We start from the raw sequence: 24,899 nt of genomic DNA on the forward strand, positions 1-24,899 counted from the left end.
AGATAGCTCACAGCCTTCTTGGTTTCCCCAGCCTCTGGGGTAAGGAAATACATCTGTAAGATATTGTTACTCCAGTGTTTTTAGATGTTATAGTTAATGTGTATTTTGCAATAGGATATACTTTAACAGAAATATCACATACCAGCTCTGCAAACAACTCAGGAAGGGATCTGTTCCTGTCAGAAGATGATTTCTGAGGATGAAGTCTGTTGGTTAAGATACCCAAATGCAAATGTGTGATGTTCATTGCTATTGTATTAATGTCCTATTCCTATCTGCTATTTGCCCCAGTACACTTCTCTCTTAGGGGCTGACTTCCCCTTGTGACCAGTCTGCCAATCGAGGGAAGGAGTGACAGGACACCCTTCAGATCTCCAGGCAGTTCTCCACTGACCTGGGACCCTGGAATCCACTGAGGATGCACCCCTAAAGACACTGTCTGCAGCCTTCCCTCCCCCTCTTATTGCCTTCCCTCTCTCTCCTACACATAGGTAGGGACAGCTCTACACCCATGCTCAGCGCTGAAGAAACTACAGAAGATCTGGACCTCTGCCCTTTTTCCCTTAGACATTTGGAGAGGGGAGGGAATGGGATGGCGGGGGGGGGGGGGGCGCTGAACCAGGTGGGGCCTGAGATTCTGGCCCTCTGGGAGGCTGTGTGGTTCCCCTATGGATGGCTGGGCTGGCCAGATGGCAGGACTCACTAGAAGCAGTGAGGAGACAGCTAGCAAAAGGAATACATGACCCACTCACTTCCATTACTTCACTTTCTCCCCCGCCTCTTGGTTTCCCCCTCCCTTGTCACAGAGTATCCCTCAATCAGGAAATACCTTATCTCACCAGCAGGAGTGCACTGGCTGTGCCCCCGTTCTGGCCTACAGCCCTGTGTCTCCCCTAGCTCCCTTACTGCCCGCTGCACCCCCTCTCAATAGTACCCCGAGTGGCCTACTATGCCAAGGAGGACCTCCTCTTCCTTAAAGAGGGGGGCCTCTGTGCAGCCTTGGGTGAGGAGTGCTGCTTCTATGTTAACCACTCAGGGATTATTAGGGACTCCCTGAGCAAGCTACAAGAAGGTCTAGAAGCTCTGACGGAAGGAGAGGGAAACTGCCAGCCCCTGGTACGCCCACCTTTTCAATTCTTCTCCCTAGTCATGTCCCTCATAGGACCCCTCATAATATTAACCCAGGTGTTGGACATTTGGCCCCTGCGTTTTTAACAGCCTTGTTCGGTTCATGAAAGGCCGGCTGGGTGCCACCCAGGTGTTGGCCCTCCGACAACAGTACCGACCCCTAGCGAGCCCCGGACTGAGAGCCACAAGCTGCCTCAGTAGACAGGCCTTCCCTCTGCCCCCCTAAGAGAAAAAGAAGTTGGGAATGAAGGAGCCCCAAGCAGGGAGCTGCTTGGTCAGTACAGCACATATCACTATAGAACATCTGACCAACAGACCCCTGTCAGGGAACCTAAATGTTCCGACGCCCAAAACGTAGAGTCCAGGAGAAACTTGTACTGATGCCCAAAACATAGATTCCAGGAGAAACTTGTGGGCCACGTATGGTGGCTAGTAATATGCTGTCAGGCATTGGGTATAAAAGACTCTGCACTCACAACTGCAGGTGGAACTCTTGTGCTGAGCTTCCCCTGGTGTATACCAGAATAAAGGACCCTCCTGCTTGATTGCATTGTCTGGGGGTCTTCCATGGTGGTGGGTGACGCAATGGACCCTAACACCCACTTTCCCATTACCTTATCCCACAATCTCATTTACTCTACCTTTTGTGTGATCACCTTAGACAAAATAAAATACCTAGGAATATACCTCCCGAGACAAACACAGGAACTATATGAACATAACTACAAAACACTCGCCACACAACTAAAACTAGACTTGAGCAATTGGAAAAACATTAACTGCTCATGGGTAGGACGAGCCAATATAATAAAAATGACCATCCTACCCAAACTTATTTATCTATTTAGTGCCATACCCATGGAACTCCCAAAAAATTTCTTTACTGATTTGGAAAAAACCATAACAAAGTTCATTTGGAATAACAAAAGATCAAGGATATCCAGGGAAATAATGAAAAAAAACACTAATGAGGGGGGCCTAGCAGTCCCAGACCTCAAACTATATTACAAAGCAGCAGTCATCAAAACAATTTGGTACTGGCTAAGAGACAGAAAGGAGGATCAGTGGAATAGACTGGGGGCAAGTGACCTCAGCCAGATAGTATACGATAAACCCAAAGATCCCAGGTCTTGGGACAAAAATCCACTATTCGATAAGAACTGCTGGGAAAATTGGAAGACAGTGTGGGAAAGATTAGGAATTGATCAACACCTGACACCCTACACCAAGATAAATTCAAGATGGGTGAAAGACTTAAACATAAAGAAGGAAACCATAAGTAAATTGGGTAAACACAGAATAGTATACATGTCAGAACTTTGGGAAGGGAAAGACTTTAAAACCAAGCAAGACATAGAAAGAATCACAAAATGTAAAATAAACAATTTCGACTACATCAAATTAAAAGACTTTTGTACATACAAAACCAATGTAACTAAAATCAGAAGGAAAACAACAAATTGGGAAACAATCTTCATAAAAACCTCTGACAAAGGTTTAATTACTCAAATTTATAAAGAGCTAAATCAATTGTACAAAAAATCAAGCCATTCCCCAATTGATAAATGGGCAAGGGACATGGATAGGCAGTTTTCAGATAAAGAAATAAAAACTATTAATAAGCACATGAAGAAGTGCTCCACATCTCTTATAATCAGAGAGATGCAAATCAAAACAACTCTGAGGTATCACCTCACACCTAGCAGATTGGCTAACATGACAGTTATGGAAAGTAATGAATGCTGGAGGGGATGTGGCAAGGTGGGGACATTAATTCATTGCTGGTGGAGTTGTGAACTGATCCAGCCATTCTGGAGGGCAATTTGGAACTATGCACAAAGGGCGATAAAAGAATGTCTACCCTTTGATCCAGCCATAGCACTGCTGGGTCTGTACTGTAAACCTCAAATTTCCTTAGACTTATAATTGTTGAAAATTTCACCATTGGGATATTTCATACTTGGAAAATTTCTTACTGATAGTCTATTGGAATGGGAACTCCATTGGCATGGGAGGTTCCTTCTCTTCCCTTCTTAAGATTACTTTAGGACAGAAACCCTTTGCTGAACAATGGAAAGGACTTTGACCTATGCTTGAGCATAGAACAGGAATTTCTTTGAGTCTTGATTGATTTTAGAATTGATACAATGGAGATACTCCACCCTATTCAGTCCTAATAGGATTGAGTAAGGGCTGCAGCCTAGATCAAAATTTAATTATTCCAATCTCTACCATACTCAAGTTAACAGGATTTAGAAAGGGCTGGAACAAAGGAGTAAAGATTTAATCATTTGAAAAATATGACCTTCAACAGACATGTGCAAAAGCCAGAAACCTCTGGGCGGTCCTGGGTTAAGCGAGAGCCTCCATTGACAGGGAAATTGATGAAGAGTGATTGGTAGATGTGAGGACTGAGGGGAGGCAACTTGGATGGTGTCCTTAAAGATAGGAGGGTCTGGAGACTCGAAAAAAAAAGAAGATTGAGTTTTTGGTCGGTGTGGTTCCTGGGCTCTGAGGAAGCTTGCTCTGAAGGAAGCTGAAGGTGGGGGCCTCTGAGACTGTTTCTCCATTTTGGACACGTGAGTGAAAGGGACTGATCTCTTTTCTTTGCCTCAGCTATCTAAGGGCTTGGGCCTTTTGGCCCAGCCTAAACAGAAGGGGTATTTAAGCCGTATTCCCTTCTCTCCCCTTTCTCTCTCTATATATATCTCTAATTCCTTTCTTGCTCCTATTGTAATTAAACTCCAAAAAAGGCTGACGGCTGACTTGAGTTTTTCATTTAGGAATTACATAGCTGATTCCTTGGCGACCTTAAATTAATATACATCAGTCTTTTAAAGTGATTCCCTTGTAACAGTACCCCAAAGAGATCATGGACAAAAAGACTTGTACAAGAATATTCATAGCTGCACTCTTTGTGGTGGCCAAAAATTGGAAAACGAGGGAATGCCCATCAATTGGGGAATGGCTGAACAAATTGTGGTATATGTTGGTGATGGAATATTATTGTGCAAAAAGGAATAATAAAGTGGAGGAATTCCATGGAGACTGGAACGACCTCCAGGAAGTGATACAGAGCGAGAGGAGCAGAGCCAGGAGAACTTTGTACACAGAGACAAACACACTGTGGTATAATCGAACGTAATGGACTTCTCCATTAGTGGCAGTGTAATGCCCCTGCACAATCTGCAGGGATCAAGGAGAAAAAAACACTATCCATAAGCAGAGGACAAACTAAGGGAGTAGAAACACCGAGGAAAAGCAACTGCCTGACTACAATGGCTGAGGGGACATGACAGAGGAAAGACTCTGAGCGAACACTCTGATGCAAATACTAACAACATGGCAATGGGTTCGAGTCAAGAACACATATGATACCAGTGGAATCACGCGTCGGCCATGGGGGGGGGGGGGAGGGAGGAAAAGAAAATGATCTTTGTCTTTAATGAAAAATGCATGGAAATGATCAAATAAAATACTATAAAATTTAAAAAAAAGAATAAATGGCTATAGATCAAGTGCCTACTCATAATATTTAGGGAGAGGGACCTGAAGCTTTCGGGAGAACTATATTTCCTCCCCAAGGAAGAAGTAGTTAAGTCCTGGATTTTACTTCAACCCAGTCTCTGAAGAAATATAGTTTGTAACCCTGAAGACAACCAATGTGGGTTTACTGAGGAAAGAGAGGGGAGAAACCATCTATTCCCCTCTTCACCCTTTAGCTCCATTCCATCTCTACCACACTCTAGTCCTGAATTAAGTGGTGGGGGATTCCATTTCTCCCCCTCCATTATAGTACAAAACTGTAAAATGATGTTTTTGTAGAATTTGGAATGATGTACATTTGATACATCATCTAGGCAATGGGGTCCAATGAAAATATTTGAGCATGGTAGTGACAGTCAGTCTTTCTTGACTGCACTTTAAATTTCCCAAGTGCTTTTCACAACCATTATGTCATTAACTCTTATATTTACTCTGGGAAGAAGGTGGGGTAGGTGACACTGTGGGTAGGATTGAGAGCAGAATTCTTAAAGATCATTTACTCTAACCTCCTGTGTGTCATAGCTCAAGGAAATAAAGTGATTTTCCCAAACAAGGTTGATGGAACTGTGTTGTTGATAGTCTTGGGTGTTTATTGTGACTATGCCAAAATCTCTTACAATCCAAACAACTAATGGCCATCCCCTTAACACAGTATCTGGCAGATAGTCATCCTTAAAATAAATATTCATGATTAATTGATTTAATAAAGGGAGAAAGCGTATGTCTTGGGAAGGTTTTCATTAGATTTCATTAGTGGAGATATATTGGAATAGAGAGGAATTTGAAGCTGTTATCCTCTGAAAACAGACTAGGCTTTCATCAGTTTCAATTAATTCTCTGCAGTGCCCTCCAAAATAGAATTTTCTTGAATCATAAGCCTGGAATAAAGAGATTCAACCTCAATCCCTGATCTTGAGCAGGAGATAAAGGGCAGCAAATGGCATCAGAGAAAAAAAAAGAGTTTCTGATTTTTTATGAAACATTTTATCTTAGATGCATACTTATTTTTAACTTTGACTCTAAGTGAGTATGAACTATAAAATGACATGCTTGTTCCTATCTGAGTCTCTCCCCCCACCCAGGCTTATGGAAATTTTTTGACCTTTTGATTGTTCTCTGGATTTGAATTCTACCCATTAGGACTCAGGTTAAGCCTTTCTCCTGTTTATAAAAGTTTGGTAAGAAAAGCTTGTCAGAAAATTATATTAAAGCTCAATTATATACAATATATTATATTAAAGTATAATTATATACAAGAGTACAAGATGGCAAAATATCAGAGTTTTTCAAAACTCCTCCATGAACACACCATACCAAATCCTGACCAGAAAATGCAAGAAAAGGTCAGAGCAAGTAATTTTGGTATAGGAAGATAGGTAGAGCGGTCTGTAAATAATGAAAATAAGATATAGATAGGAACAAGTCAAATGGAGCACTCCAGATTGAAAATTACATGCCAGAGAAAGAAAAGGTTCTAGACACAAACAGATAGGTGGCCTAACCTTGTGAAGGATGAAGCAAAAGATACCAAATGGCATCTCTGTGGCTCAATACTCAGGTCCTGGTAATAAATCCAGTTCAAATTTCAGGAGAAAATCTGCACCACAGGTACATTATTCCAGGATGATGAGTAATCATAAGACTTGGACTATGTACCAAGGGAGGCTCAAGTTCAGAATCAAGTAGCTCTGTTGCTTGATGCCTTGAGCAAGGAGTGACAGAGGAGAAAGCTTCAGTTCCAAACTTCAGACTAGCCTGAAGCCTACAGTGAAATAACTAAAGATGGGAGGCAGAATCAAGATGGTGGCATAGAGGCAGCAAAAGTTCAGACCTCTGAAAACCCTTCCTCACCAATTAAAAACAAAAAACTTTGAGGGGACTGAAAACCAAATTTTACAACAGGACCCTCCTGCTGGACTCAACTTAAAAGGTACACCCCCCCCCCATAGCCTGAATTTGAGAACACTGGAGTTTAAGGGGAAGGAAGAAGGAAGATCCCAGGACCCCTCCCCCACCTACAGTACTGAGCCTCCATCAGGGGCTGGAATCCCTTGGAGGGCAAGTGTGCTAGTCTGGAGGGAGTACTTTGCAGGCAAAGCTGTACCAGGCTCAAGGCTTTGAACATGAGTGGCTGGGAGGCAGCTGGAGGAGAAATTCAAAGAAGGCAGCCCAATCATAGCTGAGGCACTCCATATTGCATGCCCCCCCCCCCAAGGTTTTGGTCTCAGGTCACATCCAGCTCTGCAAGTTGAACTCAGTTGGACTTTATCTTATCAAACCTTCAGAGGGCAAGGAAGCTCAAACTCCAACATCCCACCCCACCCCCAACAAACTGCTCTGAAAGCCTTGCAAAGCTCTAAGGGTAAAGGCTGACAGAAAAGCCCAAACCCAGAGATCCATCGCATAATGAGAGGAGCAAGACTACAGGCAACTACAAGGGGAAGAGAAGGTGAAAATATGAGCAAACAACTGAAAAATAAAAAAGAAATTACAATCTACAGCTTCTATCCTGGCAATTAAAAAAGAGCAAATGTAACAGAGGAAGATCAAGGAACACCAAGCAAAAACACAGAAACTCCACAAATTAGACACAGGTTTTGGAAGAACTCAAAATATAATTCAAAACACAATTAAAAGAGGCTGAAAACAACTGGGAAAAGAACTTAAAAAGCAAGTTGTCATCTGGAAACAAAAAATAGTGTCTTGAAAGCCAAAATTAATTAGCTTGAAAATGAGACAAAGGAGATGAAAGATGAGGCCAAAAAAAATGAAAGATGAGGCAAAAAAGATGAAAGATGAGGCAAAGAAGATGAAAGATGACCTTCTAAGAAAATCAAACCAGAATGAGAAGGATGACCAAAAAGCCAGGGATGAAATTCAGTCTTTAAAAACCAGATTACAACAACTAGAAACAAGCAACTTCACAAGGCAGTAGGACACTATAAAACAAAATCAAAAGAATGAAAAAATTGAAGAAAATATGAAGCACTTCATTCACAAAACAGAAGATTTAGAAAATCATTCCAGGAGAGACAACTTAAGAATAATTGGTCTACCAGAAGACCATGACAAAATTAAAAGCCTGGACATCATCCTACAGGTAATTATCCAAGAAAACTGCCCCAACATTCTAAAAGAAGGGGGCGGGAATTAGAGATTGAAAGAATCCACAGATCACCTCCTGTACTTAATTCTCAACTGACAACACCCAGGAATGTTATAGCCAAATTCAAGAACTATCAGACCAAGGAAAAAATATTACAAGCTGCTAAGAAGAAGTCATTCAGATACCATGGAACCACAGTGAGGATAACACAGGATCTGGCTGCATCTACACTGAAGGACCAAAAGGTATGGAATATGATATTCCAGAAAGCAAGGGAACTAGGTCTACAATCAAGAATCAATTACCTAGCAAAACTTACTATCTTCTTACAGTATGGTAATTTAATAAAATAGAAGAATTCCAAACATTCATAAAGAAAAGACCAGACCTGCACAGAAATTTTGATCCCAAACATAGAACTCAATAGAATCATCAAAAGGTAATTAAGAAAGGTGGGGGGGAGCCAAACAAAACAAAAAAAAACTTTTTTAAGGGACCCAATAAGTTAAAATGATATGTATACCTACAAAAAAAAGAGGATATTGGTAACTCTTAAAATTTGCTATTATCACCTGGGTATCTAGAAGAATTATACTTAGAGGGAACAGTGACAAACTGTATAGGATGAAATGCCAAGACATAAATATGTATATAGATACATGTATGTATGCATAAATATATGTGTGTATGCATATATATACAACTAGATTTTTAAGAGTTTAATACTAAGAAAAATGGGAAAAGAAACAAATGGGGTAAATTTATATGTCACAAAGAAGTGCATAGAGGGAAGGGGGGGGAAACATCAGAACACTGGAAGGGTAAGGAGGTTGGAGATGAGAAATAATCAATTCTTACATGCATTGAAACTGACTCAAAGAGGGAAGAATAATCAAATACATTGGGGCAGAAAATTGATTTACACACTATAGGGAAGTAGAAGGGTAACAAACATACTGGTGGGGAGGGAAGCAATACAAGGGAGGGCAAGGATGGAGTAGTTTAAAAAAGACTAAAGAAAATAAGAGGGGAATAAGAAGGGGTAGAAAGGGAAGCAAAATAAGGATTGGAATTAGGGGACAGATTAAAAACAAAACACTGGTGTAGAAAGAAATAATGAAAGAAGAAAGGGCAGGACTAGGAGTGCAAATCAAAGTGCTGGGAAATACACAGCTGGTAATTATAACTCTGAATGTAAATGGAATGAAATACACCCATAAAATGCAAGCAAATAGCAGAGCAGATTAGAAACCAAAACTCTACCATATGCTGTCTACAAGAAACATACATGAGGAAGGTAGACACACATAGGGTAAAAGTAAGCAGATTGGAGCCAAATCTATTGGGCATCAACTAACAAAAAGAAGGCAGGAGTCTCAATCATGATATTTGACAAAGCCAAAGTAAAAATAGAACTAGTCAAAAGAGACAGGGAAGGTAATTACATCCTGATAAAAGGCAGTATAGACAATGAGGAAATATCAGTACTCAACATGTATGCACCAAATGGCATAGCATTCAAATTTCTAAAGGAGAAACTAGTGGAGCCCAAGGATGAAATAGATAGAAAAACTATACTAGTTGGAGACCTGAACCTTCCTCTATCAGAACTAGATAGATCAAACCAAAAAATAAATAGGAAAGAGGTAAGAGAAATGAATGAAATATTATAAAAATTAGAGTTAATAGATATATGGAGAAAAATAAATAGGGACAAAAAGGAATACACATTCTTTTCAACATCTCATGGTATAGTCAAAAAGATACACCATATAGTAGGGCATAAAAACATTGCAAACAAGTGCAAAAGAACAGAAATAATAAATGCAAACTTCTCAGACCACAATGCAATGAAAATAATAATTAGTAAGGGTACATAGAGAGGCAAATCAAAAATTAGTTGGAAATTAAACAATACGATTCTCCAAAATTGGTTAAAGAACAAATCATAGAAACAATTAATAATTTCATTGAATAAAATACCAATGATGAGACATCTTTTCAAACTCTATGGGATGCAGCCAAAGAATTACTCAGGGGGAATTTTATATCTTTGAATTCATATATTACCAAATTAGACAGGGCAGAGGTCAATGAATTGGGCTTGCAAATTAAAAAACTAGAAAGTGAACAAATTAAAAACCCTCAGATGAAGACTAAATTAGAAATCCTAAAAATCAAAGGAAAAGTAACAAAATTTAAAGTCAAAGAACTATTGATTTAATAAATAAGACTAGAAGGTGGTACTTTGAAAAAAGAAATAAAATAGACAAAGTACTGGTCAATCTAATTTTAAAAAGGAAAGAAGAAAATCAAATTGACAGTATCCAAGATGAAAAGGGAAACTTCATCTCTAATGAAGAGGAACTTAAGGCAATCATTAAAAATTATTATGCCCAATTATATGGCAATAAATATGGCAATCTAGGTGATATGGATGAATATTTACAAAAATATAAATTGCCTAAACTGACAAAGGAAGAAATAGAATACCTAAACAACCCCATATATCATATACTAAACACCTTCTTTTGGAATTGCACAAAAGAGGGCATAAGATCTCGAAGGATAAAGTTCAGTGGTGTCTCCCCAAAGTAGAATATTTGGAGTTCATCCTGACTGTGGGTGCCCACTCTATTTCTCCCAAAAGAATTTAAAATATTCAAAACTTAAGCACTCCTTCCACTAAGAAATAGTTGAGATCAATTATAGGAGCAACAGGGTTTTCTAGACAATGGATTCCTTGCTATGGGAAAATTATTAAACCCCTTATAGCACTAACAAGGGACTCAGTCCCTGAACCCCTCAGAGCCAGATCACCTGTCAGCTCTATCAGATCTAAAACAGGCTATCCTGTCTGCCCCTGCTCTAGGCATCCCAGATTACAACAAGCCATTTTGTATGTACATGAGCGAAGAGGGGTAGGTTCAGGTGTTTTAACTCACACTTTGGGACTTTCTCAGCAACATGTTGCTTATTATTCTGTCCAACTGGACCCAATAGCAAAGGAGCACCATCATATCTTAGAGGAGTAGTTGCTACAGCCTTACTAGTGTGACAAGGAAATCACTTTAAAAGACTGATATATATTAATTTAAGGTCGCCAAGGAATTCAGCTATGTAATTCCTAAATGAAAACTCAAGTCAGCAGTCAACCTTTTATGGAGTTTAATTACAAACAGGAGGAAGAAAGGAATTAGAGATAGAGAGAGAGAGGGAGAGAGAAAGGGGAGAGAAGGGAATAGGGCTTAAATACCCCTTCTGTTTAGGCTGGGCCAAAAGGCCCAAGCCCTTAGATAGCTGGGGCAAAGAAAAGAGATCAGTCCCTATTACTCACATGACCAAAATGGAGAAACAGTCTCAGAGGCCCCCACCTTCAGCTTCCTTCAGAGCAAGCTTCTCAGAGCACACTCCAACCACTCAGACAAACTCCTCAACCACCACCCTGAGTCTTCAGACCCCTCTATCTTTAAGGAAACCATCCAAGTTCCCTCCCCTCAGTTCTCACATCTACCAATCACTGTCCATCAATTTCCCTGTGCCAATGGAGGCTCTAGCTTAACCCAGAACCGCCCAGAGGTCTCTGGCTTTGCACATGTCTGTTGAAGGTCATATTTTCAAATAATTAAATCTTTGATCCTTTGCTACAGCCCTTCCTAAATCTTGTTAACCTGAGTAGGGTAGAGATTGGAATAATTAAATTTTGATCTATGCTGCAGCCCTTCCTCAATCCTGTTAGGACTGAGTAGGGTGGAGATTGATTCCAAGTATCTCCATTGTATCAATTCTAAAATCAATCATGACTCAAAGAAATTCCTGTTCTATGCTTAAGCATAGGTCAAAGTCCTTTCCATTGTTCAGCAAAAGGTTTCTGTCCTAAAGTAATCTTAAGAAGGGAGGAGGAGGAACCTCCCATGCCAATGGGGTTCACATTCCAATAGACTATCAGAAGAAATTTTCCAAGTATTAAATTTCCCAATGGTGAAATTTCCAACATTTATAAGTCTAAGGAATTTTAAGGTTTACACTAGTGCCAAAAACTGTTGATCTAGTATTGGGATGCCCATTAACAATTATGTGCCCACATGAGATAGAAGCATTGTTGCTAAGGCATAGAACACAGGCATTCTCGGATCAGCAAATTACAAGATATGAAATAACCTTGTTAAATAGCAAAAACGTCACTTTCAAATGCTATACAACCCTTAACCCTGCCACCCTGCTTCCAGATTTACCAACTTCAGGAGAACCATTAAACAGTTGTGGAGCACTAGTGTCCATGGCAGAAAAGCTTCGGGATGATCTCTTAGACACTCCCTTAAAAAACTCAGACCTGATCTTATTTACTGATGGTTCTTCTTTTATGAGGGATGGCATACGCTACACTAGAGCTGTTGTAGTCACAGAATTTGCCACTGAGTGGTCAGCTTCACTGCCCTCTAATATTAGCACTCAAGGGGCAGAATTCATAGCTCTGAAACACACCTGTATAATTGCCAAGGATACCCCAAAGAGATAATAAGGAAAAAGACTTATGCAAGAATATTCATAGCTGCGCTCTTTGTGGTAGCCAAAAATTGGAAAATGAGGGGATGCCCTTCAATTGGAGAATGGCTGAACAAATTATGGTATATGTTGGTGATGGAATACTATTGTGTTCAAAGGAATAATAAAGTGGAGGAATTTCATGGAGACTGGAACAACCTCCAGGAAGTGATGCAGAGTGAGAGGAGCAGAACCAGGAGAACATTGTACACAGAGACTGACACATTGTGGTACAAGAGAACGTAATGGACTTCTCCAGTAATGGCTTTACAATGTCCCTGAACAACCTGCAGCGATCTACGAGAAAAAAAAAAAACTATCCTCAAGTAGAGGACAAACTGAGGGAGTAAAAACACCGAGGAAAAGCAACTGCTTGACTACAGAGGTTGAGGGGACATGATCGAGGAGAGACGCTAAATGAGCGCCCTAATGGAAATACCAACAACAAGGAAATGGGTTCAGAGCAAGGACACATGTGATACCCAGACAAATCACGCGTCGCCTAGGGAAGGGGTGGGGAGTTTGGCGGGGAGGAAAAGAAAATGATCTGTTTCCAATGAACAATGTATGAAAATGACCAAATAAAATAATGTTTAAAAAAATAATTGCCAAGGATAAAAGGGCAACAATTTATATGGATTCTAGATATGCTTTTGGCATTTGTCACGCAGTCGGGATGCTATGGCTCCAGAGAGGATTTTTAACCTCAGCTGGAAAATCTATAGCTAATGCAGAAATTATTAATGAAATTCTTTTTGCTCTCCAGCTGCCTGAAGCCCTAGCTTTAGTGCATTGCTCTGCCCATACAGGTGGCACTGACCTTGTCTCTAGGGGAAATGATTGAGCAGATGCCTCTGCAAAGCTAGCATCCATAGAAGGGACTAAATTAATTTTAACATTAACAACCACTGATGACTTAAATTTATCACTTTCCTATAATGAAAAGGAAGTGGAAAAATGGTCACTTCGGTACAAAGGGCATCAGGGACACTGTCAAGAGAGTATGGATAGCCCCTGGTATAACTACTATAGCCTCTAAAGTGTGTATAGCCTGCTCTACCTGTCAAGCATATAACCAACATGCATTTTGTAGCAAAGCCCTTGGCTTACACACCTTTTGAGCACCGACAGATAGATTTTATAATAATGCCAAAGGCCAGACATTATAAATTTTGTCTAGTCATAGTAGACCAACTGACCAGATGGCCAGAAGCATTTCCTGCAGCCTGAGCCACAGTGGCTTTTGTTGCTAAAGTGCTTTTAAAAGAGATTATTCCTTGCTCTGGCCTGCCAACACGTATTGATTCAGATGGAGGAAGTCATTTTACTGATTCTGTCCTAAATCAGATATATTCTTGCTTGGGGATAACTCCCAAATTCCAGCTTCCATATCATCCCCAGAGCTCAAGTCAAAGTTGAAAGAATGAACAGAGAACTTAAAACTATGATTGGAAAATTATGCACTGAGACTCATTTAAAATGGCCTAAAATTCTTCCTATGGCCCTATTTTATCTTAGAAGCAGGCCTAGAGGAGACCTACACATCTCACCATTTGAGATGCTTTTTGGACATCCACCTATACAGGCCTTTCTCCCCTGCATATACATCACTATTAGGAGGAGATACTACTATTGCTTCCTACATACAGGAATTACAGAACAAACTGCATGAACTCCATGAATCCGGAGCTGCAGTACAAGCTGGACCACTAGACTTTTCATTTCATGACCTGAACCCAGGAGACAAGGTGTATATTAAGAATTTCCAGCATACTGGAGCAACTCAGCCTTCCTGGGAAGGGCCATTCCAAATATTGTTAACTACTCCAACATCTACAAAGATTGGAGAGGACTCTTGGATTCATTGCTCTCATGTAGAGAGCATCTTCTGTTGAGGCTGATTGACTGTATCCTATCACATGCATTGGAGATAATAATCCATAGACAAGTGAATACTGTTTTCAGATACACATTGAATTTCTGATTTTTTTATTTTTCCCCCTTATTTTTATTATTGCTTTTCTTTATTTTGATTAAAATATTAGATTTTTCCCTTTTTTCTCATTTCTTGTACTAATGGTACATACAATTAATATTTTTCTGCAGTAATATAAGTTTAATATATACATATATATATACTTTCTATAATATTAATGCATATCCAAAAAGCTTTTTCCTGAAGCAGATTTTTGATGAAGTGTTATAAAATATTCCCAGCTTTATGAAGTCTGGACTTCTCAGACTTGGTAGGTGCCTGAGACCACAATGTTTGCAATACTGTGATTACTTATTGACTGGATACATTTCAAGATGGAGATGAGGAGGTTTGTTAGGATATTCAAATGGGAAGTGAGAATTTTTCAAAGCTTGAAAAAGTCCAAAATTACTCTCATATTCCTTCTTGGACATGAGGAATCAAATAGTAGTAGCATATTCTGAGCTATGCTTGCAGTCCATTTGGGGTTTCCATAACTAATAATTTTTGTGTGATTGGGGAGATAAAATCTGAAGCTATCTGGTGGGGTTCCACTGAGAAGTTAGGATGTCATTTTCCCTGAGACTGGATATCAATATCAACTAATCAATATATCTATAAAAACTATTAACATCAGTAAAGACTACCCAATTTCCCTCAGTAATATCATTTCCTCCCTTATAAATGGAAACATGGAAATGGGTTCTGATCAAGGACATATGTAATACCCAGTAGAACTGCTCATCAGCTATGGGAAGGGGTGAGGGGGGGAAGGAAGGGAGGGAAAGAGTATGATTCTTGTAACCAAGGAATAATGTTCTAAATTGACTAAATAAATTTTTCAAAAAAAAATAAAAAGGCACACACACAAAAATTAGAAAATTAAAAAAATATATTTCATGAGCATACACACACAAAAAAAGAAATAACTAAAGCTGGAACTTTCAAAAGTTCTGAGATTAAAATATTTTTCTTATTTACTGAGAGTGGTTGATGACAAAAAGAAGTGTACTCAAACTCCAACCAAGAGCAAGTCCCTACATGGGTTGTGACCAAACCTAGGTCAGAGATTTGCAGAGTTTGTAAAAGAGAAAGGTAGTAATTAGACTTTCCACTGCATCATACCACTTTGGTAACTCTGAATATTTGTAGAGCTCCTATTCCTGAGAAAACATAACACTCAATGTCCTCAAGAAAGTAGCAAAAGGACCCCTGGAGATAAAAATTCAGTCCAGAAATTCCATCTAGAAGAGTAGAGAGTTTGCCCCTAAACATAAAGTCTGAAGTCAGAAACTGATCTGGAAGAATGAGAAAAGATTATTCAAGTATAAAGAGTTATATATACCTTAAAGACACAGCTAAAAGAGAATGACTAAAATATCTGTAAGCAAAGTGGGGACATTAATGCACTGCTGGTGGAGTTGTGAATTAATCCAACCATTCTGGAGGGCAATTTGGAACTATGCCCAAAGGGTGCTAAAAGACTTTTTTCCCTTTGATCCAGCCATAGCACTGCTGGGTTTATACCCCAAATAGATAATAAGGAAAAAGACCTGTACTCGAATCTTCATAGCTGCACTCTTTGTGGTGGCTAAAGAAAAACACAGCTTGAACACAAGTTCAATTAGAATTCTTAGAAGATGTGAACCAAGAATTATATTTTTATAAAGTGTTAGAAATGCTTTTATGGATTAAATTATAAGAGTATAAGAAAATTTTAAAAAGAAATGAGAACTACAGAGAATGAGGATTCAAATTAGGTTCTTGACAAAAGGTATAAAATCTTACCTAAACAACAAAATATCTGAATATTAGAATTGACCAAATAGAAATAAATGATTTAATGTGACAATAAATAGTAAATGAAATCAAAAGATTAAAAATACAGGAGAAACTATAATGTAGCTCATAACAAAAAAAAAACTTGCCTAGAAAATACAAGGAGAGATAATTTAATTATCCTTGGACTTTTCTGAGTCACACAACCAGCAGGATGAAGGTTAAGATATTTTCTTCAGATATGAGTACATGACTTCAACATAAGGGGGCGTACCATAAACAAATTAAGGGAGCATGGAATAGTTTACCTGTAAGATATCTAGGTGAAGGAAGAATTTCTGTCCAAACAAAAGATAGTTATTGAATGTAAAATAGATTATTTTGATTAGATTAAATTTTAAAAGTTTGTACAAATAAAACCAATGTAACCAAAATTAGAAGAAAAACAAAAAGCTGATAAAGGAATTTTATAGAAATATCTCTGATAGCAATGGGGATAAACTAGATGCATTGCCAATAAGATCAGGAGTGAAACAAGGATGCCCATTATCACATCTATTATTTGACATTGCACTAGAAACACTAGCAGTAGCAATTAGAGAAGAAAAAGAAATTGAAGGCAATAAAATAGGCAAGGAGGAGACCAAGTTATCGCTCTTTGCAGATGATATGATGGTCTACTTAAAGAATTCTAGAGAATCAACCAAAAAGCTAGTCGAAATAATCAACAATTTTAACAAAGTTGCAGGATACAAAATAAACCCACACAAGTCATCAGCATTTCTATATATCTCCAACACAGCTCAGCAGCAAGAATTAGAAAGAGAAATCCCATTCAAAATCACCTTAGACAAAATAAAATACTTAGGAATCTATCTCCGGAGACAAACACAGGAACTATATGAACACAACTACAAAACACTCTCCACACAACTAAAACTAGACCTGAGCAATTGGAAAAACATTAACTGCTCATGGGTAGGACAAACCAATATAATAAAAATGACCATCCTACTCACACTTATTTATCTATTTAGTTTTAGAAAAAAACATAACAAAGTTCATTTGGAAGAACAAAGAATCAAAGATATCCAGGGAAATCATGGGAAAAAATACAAAGGAAGGGGGCCTTGCAGTCCCAGATCTCAAACTCTATTATAAAGCAGTGGTCATTAAAACAATTTGGTACAGGCTAAGAGACATAAAGGAGGATCAGTGGAATAGACTTGGGGTAAGTGACCTCAGCAAGACAGTATATGACAAACTCAAAGACCCCAGCTTCTAGGACAAAAACCCACTATTTGACAAAAACTGCTGGGAAAACTGGAAGACAGTGTGGGAGAGATTAGGTTTGCATCAACACCTCACACCCTACACCAAGATAAACTCAGAATGGGTGAATGACTTGAACATAAAGAAGGAAACTATAAGTGAATTAGATGAACACAGAATAATATACATGTCAGACCTGTGGGAAGGCAAAGACTTTAAAACCAAGCAAAACATAGAAAGAGTCACAAAATGTAAAATAAACAATTTTGATTACATCAAATTAAAAAGGTTTTGTACAAACAAAACTAATGTAACCAAAATGAGAAGGGAAGCAACAAATTGGGAAACAATCTTCATAACAAAAACCTCATACAAAGCTCTAATTACTCAAATTTATAAAGAGCTAAATCAATTGTACAAAAAATCAAGCCATTCTCTAATTGATAAATGGGCAAAGGACATGAACAGGCAGTTTTCAGCCAAAGAAATCAAAACTATTAATAAGCACATGAAAAGATGTTCTAAATCTCTTATAATCAGAGAGATGTAAATCAAAACAACTCTGAGGTATCACCTCACACCTAGCAGATTGCCTAACATGACAGCAAAGAAAAATAATGAATGCTAGAGGGGATGTGGCAAAGTTGGGACATTAATTCATTGCTGGTGGAGTTGTGAATTGATCCAACCATTCTGGAGGGAAATTTGGAACTATGCCCAAAGGGCACAAAAAGACTGTCTGCCCTTTGATCCAGTCATCTCACTGCTGGGTTTTTACCCCAAAGAGATAATAAGGAAAAGACTTGTACAAAAATATTCATAGCTGTGCTCTTTGTGGTGGCCAAAAATTGGAAAATGAGGGGATGCCCTTCAATTGGGGAATGGCTGAACAGATTGTGGTATATGTTGGTGATGGAATACTATTGTGCTAAAAGGAATAATAAAGTGGAGGAATTCCATGGAGGCTGGAACAACCTCCAGGAAGTGATGCAGAGAGAAAGGAACAGAACAAGGAAACATTGTACACAGAGACTGAAACACTGTGGTACAATCGAATGTAATGGAATTCTCCATTAGTGTCAATACAACATCCCTGAACATTCTGCAGGGATCTAGAAGAAAAAACACTAGCCACAAGCAGAGGACAAATTGTGGTCATGTCCCCTCAACCCCTTGACTACAGGGGTTGAGGGGACATGACCTAGGAGAGACTCTAAATGAATACCCTAATGCAAATACCAACAACATGAAAATGGGTTCGAATCAAGGACACATGTGATACCCAGTGGAATCGTGTGTCAGCTATGGGGGAGGGGGAGGGGAAAAGAAAATTATCTTTGTTTCCAATGTGTGAAAATGACCAAATAAAATGTTTTTTAAAAAAAGAAATATCTCTGATAGAAGTTTCCTTCCTCAAATATATAAATACTGAGTCAAACATATAAAAATATGTCATTATCCAGTTGAAAAATGGTCAAAGGATCAGGCAGTTTTCAGATGAAGAAATGAAATTTCTGTACATTCATGAAAAAATACACTAAATCACTTTTTAAAATTGTAGTTACTCATTTGTTTGTTACATTAAAATACCCATTTGATTAGAGAAGCGCAAATTTAAAAAAAATTTGAGGTACCACCACATACTATCAGATTGGCCAATATAACAGAACAGTAAAATGATAAATGTTGGAGCGATGTGAGGAAAAATTGGAACACTAATGCACTGTTGGTTGAGTTGTGGTCTGATCCAACCATTCTGGAGAGCAATTTAGTATATGTATGCCCAGCCATTGGTTAAAATTAATCTTGGAGACTTTATATTACATTATTTGTAATAGAAAGAAAGAATGAACAATCTAACTAGAAAGTCTCCAAGCTGTGCCCCATTTCTTTGATCCCAGATTTCCTGAGGGCCATTGTTGAGGCTCCAAAGCCACCCCTTTTCCAAGGTCACTTGGATAGATAGCCAGGAGCCCGAGCACTGTGCCAGGCTTCCAGGTGGCTGGAAAAGATTGTAAAGTCAGATAAATTCAGGATTGCTTAGCAGAGAGAGGAGCCTGATCCCACAAGGGGAAAATGGCAGAGCTCCTCATTTCTCCCAATGGCTTTTTAAACTTAGTCTAAACCCTCCTCCACCAAATTTCAAACTGGTCAAGTTTATTTAATCCCTATCTAAGACAAGTCACCCACGAGAATTTCCTGATACCTAGTAGTTCTCAGACTTTTTTCCAGTTGAATCTCTACCAGAAGTCTGAATATACTCTATTGAAATATGGCCACTCAAAAGAGAGCCTGGTATCAAGAATCTGGGTTTCAAACTGAAGAAGTGAGTACATTTAAAATTACATTTATACACATCCATCTAAATGGGACTAATGGATATTTTTCCTAAGACAAAAAGAGAATATAATTGAAGAGATAAGTTTTGAGTGAAACAATCTGGATAAGAACATGGAGGCAAGGACCTGAGCTGTGTCAACAGGGAGTGGACTTCTTACAATGACAAATCAGGGTTCAAAATCATTGGTGTCAGGAGGGTATGATAGGAATAACAATGCAGGAGTCGGGTAACAACTGAGGTAGTTCAAACAGTTTTTATCAGTCCCCAGGTAGAGAGTGTAGAGGGCTCACATAAGATCCTCCTTTGGCAAGGCAGTATGTAAGGGAAGCAGAGAAGAGGACAGGAGAGTATTTTTTCCAAATTCATTTTCATTACTCTTCATATTTATGTATTTGAATATTTCTATCTATCTATTAGGCATGTTGTATGCACAATACATACAAAAAGGCTACATATACTTCAACTATTCGAGCATTCCTGGTATCTCAAGTAATTACTTTTCTACCTCACATAAAAGATCACAGAAATCGGTCACTTTGTAAATCATATGCAAACCACAACATATATCTTTTCTTACTCTATGACAAAAAAATAATATGGAAATGGGTATTGAGTGATAATGCATGTATAATCCAATGGAATTGCTTGTCAACTCCAGGAGGGATAGGAAAAAGGGGAGGATGAGAACATGAATTATGTAACTGTGGAAAAATACCTAAAACTAAATAATAACTTTTTAAAAGAGTATATATCTTTTCTGTGCCTAGGAAGAGGAAAGCGTCTCAGAGATAGGAAGGGAAAGAGGACCTTTGGGATAATTGTTGTCTGGGAAAGGAGAAGAAACCACAGACTGCAAGTAAACTCCTGTGGTTAAGCTCTCTCTAAGCCAGGATCCTCGAAGCCTACATGAAAGAGGCAGTTTTATACATAGTCTCATGCTTTGTTCTCGCACTGTGTCTCTTGCACAGTAATACGTGGCTGTGTCCTCAGCTTTCAGGGAATTCATCTGCAGGTGCAGCAGGCTGTTGCCATTGTCCCTGGAGATGGTGAATCGGCCTTTCACAGAGTCTGCATAGTTTGTGCTACTGCCATCACCATTAATACTGGAGACCCACTCCAGCCCCTTTCCTGGAGCCTGGCGGACCCAATTCATCCAATAGCTACTGAAGTCGAATCCAGAAGCTTTGCAGGAAAGTTTCAGGGATCCTCCAGGCTGTCTCACATCTCCCCCAGACTCCACCAGCTGAATATCACAATGGACACCTGAAAACATTAAGAGATTGCATTTAAAGACAAGTCACACCAAGATAAAACTTCACAGTCTCTCCATCTTCAAAAAAAAAACTTACCTTGAAAAATGGACAAAATAAAAATCCAACTCAGTCCACATCTCATTGTGGAGGCTCAACAAAGTTAGTCCTGAGGAAGGAAATGGAAGGGGGAAGGAAGCCACACAAGACTGAAGCTCCTCTCCTAATACTGCATGCATAGGTTTTGTGCTGGTTTTCATACCTGGAGGGAGGGGCACTATTTGCATGTTCTCCTCTATTAAAAAGGAGTATGAGCAACTGACTCCCCATTAGAGTTAGTCCTCTCCCTGAGCTGCAATGAGAAAGATCTGCTAGAGTTGATTCCAAAGCCCTTGGGAATATTTTATGACACTAAGAATCTCAAAAATGATGGTAGGACTCAATGCCTGTCCTTCTCCATCACTCCAATTATTGTCACTATAAAAAGAATTCTCAGTAGACTTTTGTTTGTTCCTGTTGTTGTTGTTTTTTTTTTAATTTAATCACCCTCCTGTTTCTATTTAGGAAAGTAGACCAACTCTCTCTCTCATCTTTATTTGAACTTGAAATTAATCTTCTCCTCTGTTACTTTTTTCTTAGTATCAATACCCAAGTCTCTTGACTCCTATGTTTGCTTTTAAGACCATTGTTTTTTCTTGGAATTGAAATCCACTTGTTAATTACCTCCAGTTCTCATCCTGTTTTCTCATATCCTTCTTCCAGCTAGAGGAAGTGAGCCATGAAATGGATGTGAGACCATTAAAAAGTCTCATGTAATCTCCAGGCATTATATCCTATTTTTAAGAGAGGCTCTTAAAAGAGTACTAACACAATTCTCTCAGGTATGTGTCTATCTTCTAAATGGTCTGGGCTGAGCTTACAGATAAAGGAAATTCTCTCTTTCCTCAGACCTCCTAAATCTGCTGCCACCTACTGAATATTTCACTATGCCCTCAAAAAAAGATAAAAGTATATTTTTCCTGCTCACATCTCTTCTCCCTTCCTGATTGAGCAGGAGAAAAAGGAAGTCGGTGTTGTTAACCCATGGTGGTGGGGGGAGGTGGCAAGGAAAAGGAGGTGATATAAAGTCTATCATGACCCTGCCAAAAAACAAATTCCTCTCAACTACTGCAGGACTGTAGAATTTTATATAATGCATAAAATCTAAACTATGTTTTTTCCTTTCCTGACATTGGACTTGTACATGTATTTTCTTGTTGCTGCTCACAACCTTACAAAAAAAGTAACAGTTCTGATCCAACCATTCTGGAGGGCAATTTGGAACTATGCCCAAAGGGCGATAAAAGAATGTCTACCCTTTGATCCAGCCATAGCACTGCTGGGCTTGTACCCCAAAGAGATAATGGACAAAAAGACTTGTACAAGAATATTCATAGCTGCACTCTTTGTGGTGGCCAAAAATTGGAAAACGAGGGGATGCCCTTCAATTGGGGAATGGCTGAACAAATTGTGGTATATGTTGGTGATGGAATACTATTGTGCTAAAAGGAATAATAAAGTGGAGGAATTCCATGGAGACTGGAACGACCTCCAGGAAGTGATGCAGAGCGAGAGGAACAGAACCAGGAGAACATTGTACACAGAGACTGACACACTGTGGTATAATCGAACGTAATGGACTTCTCCATTAGTGGCAGTGTAATGTCCCTGAACAATCTGCAGGGATCTAGGAGAAAAACACTATCCATAAGCAGGGGGCAAACTGTGGGAGTAGAAACACCGAGGAAAAGCAACTGCCTTACTACAGCGGTTGAGGGGACATGTCAGAGGAGAGACTCTAAAGAAACCCTAATGCAAATACTAACAACATGGCAATGGGTTCGAATCAAGAACACATGTGATACCCAGTGGAATCACGCTTTGGCTATGGGGGGTGGGGGAGGGAGGAAAAGAAAATGATCTTTGTCTCTAATGAATAATGCTTGGAAATGATCAAATAAAATATTATTTTTAAAAAAGGAACAATTCCATAGGAATAGACTTAAATTGACACAAAACTGGGTTTCTACAGATACAATGATTTCCATAGCATTATATTTCCAACTCCTAAACCTTTATTCTTAGTTTCCTTGATGATGCTTGGATTCCTTTAATTAATTGTCAAAAGAAATGTATATTAATAACTGATCAGTTATTCTGTCTATAAATCTTTTTAGCTTCTAAGTTGTCATCATTGTCGTTATTTACACTTATTCTTCAGACCATCTAATGTTTGCACCCATACTCACAGAGTCCACTCTCATAGTGACTACGTATCATCATCATTCATCATCATTCATCAGTCATTATAATGATAACTACCATTTATATTATGCCTTAAGGTTTTCAAAGAACTTTAAAAATATCACATTCTATCTTCACAACAACATTGTAAGGTAGGTATTATTCTGTAACTCAAAGTAAGGAATATCTTTCAAGTAATTCAGGTCTAGATTTTAAACATCTAGAAGGAATGGACATTCACTACAAAAGCCATCTTTCTTCCTTTTCTGAATCTCAATATCATTTGGCATTATTCTTTATATATCCAATCTTTAGTACATAATGAGAAAATTCCCAGAAAGCCCAAAATCTATAAATATGCATTTGATTCAATATCTTTCAATTTTCTCCAATAGACTGGATAATCTCCATAATATCCTCCCCTCCCCAATAAGCCCCTTTTTACCTTTAATTTCTCTATCTCTGGATTCCTTCTCTCAAAATTACAAAGATACGTTTGACTTCAATATTGACTACCAAGTGGCCTTATGATTTCTTCAGGCTAACATCCCTTCTATGATTTCTCCTCCCATCTACAAAGTCCCAGAAACAATTGAAATATGTTGCCTAAATTTCTTCTCCCCTAATCCAATTTTTAATCTTTTCCATTTTTTCTAACCTCTTCTCTCAATTGACTGTTAATCTCAGAACTTCCCAATAATAACTTAATGAAGAGATCTGATGGATTTTCTCTATTTTTTTGCCTCTGTCATAATCATTACTGTTGGTGATATTCTCTTTCTGGATATTCTACTCCTGTGCTTTCATAAATTTGTTGTCTCTTTACTTTTAGTTCAACTCATCTGACCATTCCTCAGTATCTTTTGTTGATTTATGAAATATATCATATCCATGGCAAAGTTCTGGCCTTGACATTTTCATATTGTCTGCCTACATTCTTTTGTTTGGTGAATTTAATGAATGAATGAAACATTTATTAAGTGCTCACTATATGCAAAGCACCATGTTAAGTACTATAGATATAAATTTTTGAAGCCCATCCATGCTTTTAAAAAGGTTCCTATTTTAATAGGAAAGTCAACATATATGAAAATTTTCAGCTGCAGATAAGAAAGGTTTCCTGCTTCTTAGGTTTTGACAGCAATCTTGATGGATCTTCTTTAAAAACATTGAAAGTGACATCAATTTTTTGTTAAAATATTTGACAGTACCAAAAACTTCAATGGTATGAAATTCTTTTCTAGATGTTCAGAATCTTTAGATATTGCACTGACATGAGCAATTGGCAGGCTGTATCTGAGCTTCCCAGGATTATGGCTGAGGACAATGTACTGAAAGTATAGCTATTCCCAAAGACATAATTTATGTTCATCAGCATCTAACAGACTAACAGATTAAAGTAGTTGTTTGATTTTCCTGGCACATTCTACTTCCTTTTTTTCCTTCTGTTAGATTGGCTTTCCTGTCCTGTGTGTGGCAGTTAGTTGGCAATTGGTGGCTGTCCTTTTTCTTCACAGGAATTATTTCTCCCAAATGATGGCTGTGAGGACTAGGTTGGAAGCAGAATTGGTGTTCTGAGAGGTGTTGCCACTTATTCTTTAACCTCTCTGCCATGTAGGATTTAAATTAATGTCTAATACTTTAAGTATTATTTTATAAAGTTTGTTATATAAC

At 38.5% G+C, this 24,899-nt stretch overlaps 1 gene segment (V, D, J or C); it reads right to left on the reverse strand.

Annotated features, from left to right (window-relative positions):
* Nucleotides 1–20,455: 20,455 nt before the first annotated feature.
* On the reverse strand, nt 20,456–21,158 carry LOC130457189 (immunoglobulin heavy variable 3-74-like). The segment is given in 2 exon segments: nt 20,456–20,955; nt 21,042–21,158. Coding segments are annotated over 2 exon segments (546 nt in total).
* Nucleotides 21,159–24,899: the final 3,741 nt, after the last annotated feature.

Source organism: Monodelphis domestica, chromosome 1 (assembly GCF_027887165.1).
Source record: "Monodelphis domestica isolate mMonDom1 chromosome 1, mMonDom1.pri, whole genome shotgun sequence".
NCBI lineage: Eukaryota > Metazoa > Chordata > Mammalia > Didelphimorphia > Didelphidae > Monodelphis > Monodelphis domestica.